General features: G+C 49.7%; 1 protein-coding gene across 1 annotated transcript in view; it reads left to right on the top strand.

The window, feature by feature from the left end:
* The window catches only part of LOC106588372 (nascent polypeptide-associated complex subunit alpha, muscle-specific form), a 45,538-nt gene extending 35,903 nt beyond the window's left edge, over positions 1–9,635 (top strand). The window contains exons 5-6 of the mRNA XM_014177285.2: positions 60–2,600; positions 5,402–9,635. Of these exons, the coding sequence (XP_014032760.2) occupies positions 60–2,600; positions 5,402–6,354 (3,494 nt within the window). The 3' untranslated portion in view covers positions 6,355–9,635. The remainder of the gene's footprint in view (positions 1–59; positions 2,601–5,401) is intronic.

Genomic DNA, 9,635 nt, shown 5'->3' on the forward strand with positions numbered 1-9,635 from the left:
ATTTTTATATTTTTAGTTGAAGAGATATGCATGTTTAAATAATTTCTGCTCTGTTACAGATGTCAGCAGACCAGCAACCACTACCGCAGCCAGAAAGCCGGTAACATCCGCCACTACCAAAACGACCAAACCTGACCCCCCTAAAGCGACTGCAGCCTCCAGACCCGAGCCCGCCTCCAAAAGGCCCCATCCCACCAAGGCGGCAGACACCAAGCCAGCCCGCCCTAAATCACAGGAACCCAAGCCCCTGCCCACACGTAAAGCCCCTCCCACCACGCGGCCCCCTGCCACACGTCAGCCCCAGGGCAAGACCCCCCCTGCCTCCCCCAGCAACAAGCCCGTGGGCAGCACCACCCCCCAGTCGGTCAAACGAGCCTCCAAACCAACCCAGTCTGTCCTGCCCTTCACTGCCAGACCTGGAGCTCCCAAGTCTGCAGCCATACCAGCTGCAGCAGCTGTGGCTGCTACTGCAGCAGCTGCCGTGGCAACAGTCGCCATGACAGCCGCAGCAGAGCCCGAAGTGGCAGCTTCAGAAGTCCCAGCACCAGTGTCTGTGTCTTTGCCAGCAGTGGCCCTGGAGTCCAGAGAAGAGGTTTCAGCCCCAACTCCTCAGGATACTACTTCTCCATCTCCACCACAGAGCCCACTCAGGCTGGCTCCTGCTCCACCACAGGACTCACTAGTCACTGTTGCCCATGAGGAGAGGTCTGAACGACCAGAGACTGTCCCAGCAGCCCCGACACAGCCAGCACCAGACCAGACCTTACACCAGGACATCCCCACAGCAGTGGCTAGGGCTACACCCAGCCCTCTGGATGCCTCAGAGAAAACCCAGCTCAACATGGATGAAGAAGAGGACGAGGAGAGGGAGGGCAGCCAGCAGGTGTCTGTGTCAGAAATGAGCGGCTCCCAGCCCACGGAAGAGTCCAGGCCTGGCTCAGCCGGCCCTGCGGGTTCAGGGTGGCGTGCAGGCGGCGCCCTGCTATCGGAGCTGGACTCTGAGGTGAGCTGCAGCCAGCAGGGGGCGTCGGAGCTGAGCGCCCCGGGCGTCCTGGAGGGCACAGAGAGCATGGATGATCTAGGAGACGCCAGTCTGAAGGGTGCCATCGACATGGAGGGCATGTCTGCCTCGGCCGGCTCGCCTGACTTCGAGAAGGTGCCCGACATCCCGACCAATGATTTTGATGACTACGATGAAGACGGAGACCGGGTGTGCGACATGGAGGTGGGTTCTGAACGGGCGGATGACCCGAGACGAGTGAGGCGCGACGAGGATGAGGATGATGATGTGGAGATGGCCAGTGAGGGGGTGACTGAGAGCGGGCTGGAGAGCTACGGGAATGCAGACGAGGATGACTTTGCGGAGGATGAGAGACTGGACAACCTGAACCAAGCCCTGCCTGCCCCGCTGCTGCCTTCTGCCCAGTGGGACCAACCCAACCCCAACTCCTTTTGTGACCCCTGGGCCCAGCCGCACCTCCAGGCTGCCTCAGCTGCCCCCCTGCAGACCCCTACCAGCCCCTCAGACCCCTGGCAGGCTGATATGGAGCCACCCACCCGGCACTCCGCTCAGCCCTGGCTGCAACTGGCTGCCACACCATTTGTTCCAGCTCTACATGAGCCCTCGCACCAGCCTGCCCCTGCATCTCCACTTGAGATAGAGACCCTAGCCCCATTGCACTCCCTGTCCCCCATAGCTGCCTCCGGCCACGGCATGTCACACTCCAGCACCCTAAGCCCTACGGAGCTGGCTGTCCGCAGCAGCGAGACCAGCACACCAGAGGAGCTCTGTGACTACAACAGCAGCTCCGGGGTGGAGTCCCGCTCTGAGGGGGGGAAGCTCCACACCCTGCCTGCCGCCCTGGCCCCCGTGCTCTCCCTCCAGCCTGAATTTGAGGACCTGGGCATCCACCTGGAGAGAGAGGAGAGAGAGGGGGAGGTGGGAGAGACCCTGCCAGCCAACGAGGTCCTATGGGACCCCGCCACAGCACCCACGTCCAACCCCTCGTCGTCCTCCACCACGGAGGATGAGGCCAGCGACACAGAGGGCGAGGCCCAGCTGGACGAGCTGGGCCAGTGCATCCACACTGCCACCTTTGACAGCAAGCCCGGCGCTCAGCGCTGCCTGTCTGCCCTGGAGGAAGGGGAGGAGACCAGTGGAGGCGCAGAAGAGGGCGGAGACACCCCCCAGTCTGCCAACTCGGCGGCATCCTACGCCTATGACATGACGGCGTCCAACACCAACTCCAATAACCACTCCACGGCTGAGAGCTGTGCTGAGAGCTGCGCCAAGAGCCCTGGCATCTTCTCCCTGGAGGAGCTGCCTGAGGAGGCCAAGGACCCGTCACTCATCCAGGAGCTGACCATGCCGCCGCCCCAGCAACAGGCTGCCTCGGCAGACTCCCTTCTAGTCTCCAACCCAGAGGAGCAGCAGTACATGTTGTGTGGGACGCTTGAGACAGAGCTAGGGGACACGGGGGATCTGAAACCCCTGGACCCCGCGCTGTTCGTGGCCCCCCAGCAGCCCGGGGAGGGCCCCCGTGTCACCCAACCGCCCTACTACTCCACTGTCTGTGAAAACACTGAGAACTCTCTCACAGGTAACGTATAGTCCCCCCCCCCCACTTCCCTACATACCCAGTAACACACCTTTTACCCACCCCTCCCCCCAGAGCCCTCTTTGCTGTTTTAGTCATCATTTTGTCCCCAACCTGCAACTGGGGTGGACGTGATCAAAATGTTAATAAAAAAAACGGAGCAAAAATAGGGAAGGGAAGAAATAAAGACTTTAATACAGCAGTGCCACTTCCCTCGTATGATATTACCTTATGAATATATATGGCTTAACTCCTGTATGTGCAATAGCTACTACTATTACTATTAGAATGTGTGTTTTTCTTTTTAATTAACAGATCTGAAACATGAACTGGCATGGTTTGATTTGCATTGACTTGGGCTGTTGTGGCGCAGCTCTTAAGAAAACCAAGAAGAAACAAAATAAAATGTGGAGTGAAATGTAAAACATTGTATTTATCCAATACTTTTTACTGAACAAGAAAATGCTGATGAATGTTGATTTTGTATTTTCTTGCTGTTTTCCATCATTAAGAAACAGACATCTGTCCTTCGTCTCCCCCAAGCACTCCCCCTTTCCTTCTTCACTTTAAGGTTAGACTGCCCCTCCCCCCCTCTTTCTTACGTTTGTCCTTTTTGGAGTATTTACCGTTACCAAGCTTTAAATAAAGATTAGATATTTAACATGACTCCTCTCTCCCGGACAGTTTTATTCAAGTGGGGATTGGGGAGTTGGATGGCACATTTTGTATCACATACATTAAGTCCTATAACATGGGAGTCAAGGTTGTGTCAACCTTATGTGGGAGACATTATATACCCGTGGGGCATATGGATTCAAAAGCACTAATGGTCTCCCAGCCGGGAAGCATTCATACCTACATCCTCACATACCTATAAACACACATGCACTCCTCACCCTACTCCCACCATCCAGAATAGGGCTCAACGGAGACAATCTGGAGTATGCCAATCAAACTCCCACCTCCCCTCAGCTGCTCCTCTTCCACTCTGTGACTCCTCCCCCCCCCCCGCCCCCTTATGTAAGACCTGGTGGAGTGACCCTTCCTTGGTCTGCTGGATTCCTCCATCACCAAACGAACTGAGAAGCAACGTCAAGAAGGTTCACCATCATCCGAACAGAAGAGCATCCCCACCAGTGTTTCTTTTCCTCTAGTAATGTGTGTTTTGCCTTTTATGTTTCTGTTCTGCCTGGCCTCTACATTGTTTGCGATATCTCTGTTATATCTACAAGTGCATGTCCACCGCACACCTTTTTTAACCTCACTGTTAAACTACTTTACCCTTGGGACGCCTTGTTTGCATGTCACTGACTGACACTCATTGGCTTTGGTTTGGTTTGAGGGCATGGTCTGAAATGGCACCCTATTCCCTAAATAATGCACTGGCCCTGGTAAAAAGTAGTGTACTATATAGGCAGTATGGTGGCATTTCAGACGCAGTCCAGTTCATATGTGGTGGTGCTGCTGTCTGTATACTGATGCATGGTGAAAGGTCTTGTCTTGCATGTTTCACTTACTCACCAGCTCCCGACGGGGACTGAAGGAAATGGTTGGTTGCTCACAAACTTTTCTTTTAATTTCACAAGACTATAGGTGGTAGTTACTGCATATACAGGAAGTTGGGCTGCTTTATTGCACAAAACAATACTATCAGCATATTTTGTTTTGGGAAGTCACATTTTGAAAAGGTTAATGAAAATGGTTTGCTATATTTGCCCTCTGCTTTAACTTCCCCAGCCAATGGGACGCCCCTCCCACCTCTCCCTGCTGTCATCATTTCTCCTGTTCTCCCATTGCTTCACTTCACCCCTGTCCCCACCTCTTTTTACACGCTTTGCTTTTCAGGCTGTCAGTGTTGCACACTTTGCCCATGATATCATGTGAGTGAGGAGGTAGTTCCTGGTTTCAGTAGTCATATTGACACACTTTGGCTATCCTAAACCATTAGGCCCAGCTACAATTGTAAATTTAGTGTTCAAACGGCCCCTATGCCAGAAATGTATGCAAATCTAAAAACTGCCAAAATAATGGAAACACTTGAGTAAATGAGGGTTGCAAAGTATATTAAAGCAGGTGCTTACACACAGGTGTGGTTCCTGAGTTAATTAAGCAATTAACATCCCATCATGCTTAGGGCCATGTATAAATATGCTGGGTTGGCCATTTTATTTTGGCTACTATGGCTATGCCCCCATAGGATGACAATGCTCCCCACAGGACACGAGTGGTCACTGAATGGTTTGATGAGCATGAAAATGTCAACCATATGCCATGGCAGTCTGTCACCAGATCTCAACCCTGTTAAACACACATGGGCGATTTTGGAGCAGCGCCTGAGATTTTCCACTGCCATCACCGAAAATGGAATGTCTGGTGGAAGAATGGTGTGGCATCCATCCAATAGAGTTCCAGACACTTGTAGAATCTGTGCCAAGGTGCATTGAAGCCGTTCTGGCTCGTGGTGGCCCAACACCCTATTAAGACATTGGCATTTCCTTTATTTTGGCAGTTACCTGTACACTATAATAGTTGTAAGTTGCCTGTGATGATACACAATACATCACTTTTCAAGCCACAAACACGCAAATTACAATCTCTCGACGCTACATATTTACTGTGTGTGTAGAACACTACATCACTCAGTCTTAAACTCTTCCCACTAACGTCTCCTTGGTAGACTACAATACCCACAGTCTCTGTTCTCTGCTCTCACCCACACTGCACTGCTCCCTCTCACTTGTCTGTCTTTCTCTCTTTCTAACGCACGCTTCCCACCGGGTGTGATCTCCACTGTTTCCTCGCAGGGCTCAACGTGCTCCCCCAGCCACACTACCGCCGCGACCACCACCCCAACCCCCACTGTGACATCTTGACCCCACCCAGGCTGACCTGTGCTGACCTGCCCCCCCGGAGCCCTCGCCTGCAGGCCAGCCCCCAGCTCCGCAGACTGGAACGGCACCAGCAACAACTACTAGAACTGCAGCAACGCAGAGAACAGCAGGGAAAACCCAAAGAAGAAAAGGACGACGAGGCGAGGAAGAAGACGGAGAAGAAGAAAAAGGAGGCGGAGCAGCAGGAGGAGGAGAAGCTGAGGAGGGAGGAGCTGAAGCAGAGGCAGCAGATCATGCGGTGGCAGCAGGAGCTGGAGGAGCAGGCGCAGCAGGAGCTGGAGGAGCAGGCACAGCAGACGTCACCGCAACAACAGCCCCAAAAAGGTCAAGCAACAGTGCTGCTTTCGCCTTCTTCTGGTCTCCATACCATTTATGAAGCCCTGGAGAGTGACGAAGAGGGGAAGGAAATTGAGGTTAATGTCCAGCTCGAACAACGCGAAGAAGCCCCGCTGGAGAAAGAGGTTGACAGTAACAGTGACCGTCGAGAGGTATTGGATGAGGACGGAGCTGATAGCAACTCCACCTCCACTCTCAGTCCCTCTCCAGACTCCCCCGAGCAGGAAGAGTCCCGGGACGCCTCCCCAGAATGCCCCCCTCCCCTGGACCTGGACTGGGGGAAGAAAGTTGACATTGTCCAGCAGCTGATCAACCAGACCTTGCTGCTGACGGGCGACGGCTGCTCCTCCCTGCTCCTGCTGCCCGGAGGCACCTTGAGCCCCCTGGAGGCCAGCCTGTGGCCCAACCTGCTGCCCCCCCTTACCCCTCCCTCAGCCACGGTCACGTCGGTCAGCAGCTTCTCCCCGGAGGCCCCCGGCCAGTCCCCCCAGGGTGAGTGGACAGTGGTGGAGCTGGAGACACACCACTGAGGGATGTAGAGTGTGTGTGTGTGTGTGCACACAGTGAAGACTCGCCACAAATGGTCGCACACACTGCTCCACAATATTATTCAAGGTCTGTCAGTCACATCACTGCTGTACACAACACTACTTTGACTCTTACACTGTAACACCACCACTTTTACCTCTCCTTACCATTCAACAGCACTGAAAATACAACACTACTGTTTGATACACTGAACTTACACCTCTGTATTTTCAAACATGATACCTTTTGAATGGGTGGCAAAGGACACTGACACCACGGTCATATCAATCACAGACTGAATCACACTGGAATTTTACACCTCTCTCTCATGCCAAAACTATGTTAGGTTACACACCAGCAGTCCCAGAGAGCTACTACCTTGATTAGACTGGTTCACTGAGGCTTCTCGGACAGCTATTTGGGTAGAATAGTGACAACTTGTTAGCCATTGTCCATTTTACTGAAGCTAAAACTACTGGATTTTAACATTTATTTAACCTTTTATTCAACTAGGCGAGTCAGTTAAGAACAAATTCTTATTTACAATGGTGGCCTAGGAACAGTGGGTTAACTGCCCTGTTCAGGGGCAGAACGACAGATTTTTACCTTGTCAGCTCAGGGATTCGATCTTGCAACCTTTCGGTTACTAGTCCAACGCTCTAACCACTAGGCTACCTGCCGCCCCAGCTAGCCTCACACACGCAATATGTTTTGATTGGGGGGGGGGTCCTAGGTGGTTCAGTTCACACTGAAGATGTTGCACTACTGACTTGGTTTATGATTATTGGTCTGAATTACTGATGGGGAAAAACTGCACTTGGACTAGACCAGTACCCTATAATGATCACCCTGAACCTGTCACTCACTCAATGCCTGCTTAGCTTTGTGCTTCAAAACTGCTTGATTTACTCTAGAGCAGCAAATCATAGAAATAGAATCCCTAGAACAGTCACAGGATCCCCCTTCCAATTGCTGAGGGCCTTTAGCCTTTCTAGGGATTCTATTTCTATGGGCCAAGTTCCTGTGTTTCTCTGACATCAAACCAGAGGCCTTCCACCAGCTGAGGTAAAACACTGGTTGGCCGTATCTGTTAGAGTCGATAAATAACCTTATTCTATGATGAATGCCACCATTTCAGGGTGGTATTTCACCAAGCAGGATCTATCTTGTGATCCAGCTTAGTGAAATACACCTGGGTGCTAATGAAATGGATTGTTTCTGTTGCATGCTACTGCTGACTCCGATGAAGGCCACCGGAAATATCAGTTTATTTTTTTTCAGAAGCGTTCACCTTTTTGTTCTGAAGACTTGGCCCCATATCCTGGGTGGTTTTCCTCATGTTTAGTCTTGTTTCTGTGGTTACGGATGATGTCATGATGGGGGTGGGAGTGGTCATGACATTGATACGAGGTAATGGAGAAATTAATAGGTAATTGAAGAGGGTCAGAGTGTAAGAAAACACAAAGACTATTGAGTAGATTACTCTGGGGATATAACCGGTTCTTATGTGAGGCTGCTGGGTCCTAGCCTGGTCCCAGATCTATTGGTGCTGACCATCTGCCCAACTCCTATGGTAGTTTGGTGTGATGAAGACCATAGGCGTTGGGCACATGGTCAGCACCAACAGATTGCCAAGATGACACAAACCGATTTGGGACCAGTCATGGGTTTTTGCGGGTTAATATTGGGGTTAGTCATGAACTATATTTGAAGGATGGTGGTACAGAGTTAACCTTGTGGATGTGTATATGTGTGTGTCTGGGTGGAAAGGTACTGCATGTGAAGACAACAATTTGCATTACCTCAGTGGATTGTGAATATAGTAAATGAGTATGTCCATTAAGCCTATAATATGGATTTCTAGAGCGTTTTGAAAATGGATTTATTGCGCCGTGTACCTTCAGTTTGAAACCTGATCTGACATGAGTCAAACACTGTCTTTACTATTAGGGTACTTGTGTTCAAATGGGGACTTGCATTAAGCCTCACTGAAGTTGATTTTCGAACTGGAGTGTCATCTATTTAGCAGAAACATGGATTTTGTAATTGTGGTTGAACTTTGAGCCCTAAGGACAGTCCACTGTGTGGGGCAACGATCCTGGATGGACAGAAACGGGTGGTTGTCCCAACAATGGGTTGGGATGAAGAGCTGTAAACGCTGAGACACACCTTCATATACCATGGGGTTGGACTCGACTGTTGATACAACCACTCTGCTGTGAGGCCAGGGCTAGTAGATACTATAGGTATCTGGAAATCAAACCCTTTTCCACCATAGGCACAGCATGCAAGGGCCTTTTTTTTGTTTTTTTAAATTATTTTTTTAGAGAAATGGTAGCTAGATTCTCCAGTGTCTTTTTCAAGCCGTTTCCATGTGTAGCCAAGTGGCTGCCATTTTCTAAGGCAGTTTGGTACATTCCGATTTGAGGGCTCTGCCACTTCTACTCCAAAATCCCAAAGCGACTCGCACAAGGCATCGGTCAAAGCTGGACTTTATCTCGTGTTTTTAAATGTAGTGTTTTGTATATTGTTAGTGTATAGTATTACTGAAAGGGGAGGCTCAGATCATTTATTGCAATGACGTGAACCCACTGGATTTTTATTTTGTACTGTAGAGAATATTTTAAAGTACAGTAGATGAGAGGTGACATTATTTATAGATTTAAAGCAGATCTTGTTTTAGAAAATGAAGGTTAATGATTGTAGCTGTAATGGTTTATTTAAATTCCAAGATGTGACCTTTGAACTTCTGTCAGCACTACACTTGTAGACCTTTTTTTCTTTTGTTTGTATGTTTTGCCTGCATTTCTTAAAGATCTTTTCAGTAGTTATCAGGGGATATGAAGTGAATAGGTCGTGTTCAATGCTTCCATGAACACGCTTTGGTACATTTTTGTATTTTATGTAACTGATCAAATGGTCTACAAACATGCACGTCTAGCTGGTGTAGAAATTACACTGTAGTAAAATACAATATCATGCAAGTTACAGAACTATCACACCCAATGGACATGTCTGGGAATCACTAGTACTGAAAGATGTGGAATCTTCCCCTCTTTTTGTAAAGTTCTGTAATTTTATTTTAAAATGAAGGGAAACCCCATTCTAATTCATGTCTATTTTTGTTGAAATGAGGTTGGCATTTTGACATTGTGGAGTTCAAATTACGGCAGCTCGTTTAAATACGTAATTCCTTGAGGTTCTGTGACTTTGTGAAGGACTAATGTGTTTGTCAATATTTCAATGCATTTTATTTAGAGAAAATAAAATGATTTTCTTTTGC

Source organism: Salmo salar, chromosome ssa02 (genome assembly GCF_905237065.1).
Source record: "Salmo salar chromosome ssa02, Ssal_v3.1, whole genome shotgun sequence".
NCBI lineage: Eukaryota > Metazoa > Chordata > Actinopteri > Salmoniformes > Salmonidae > Salmo > Salmo salar.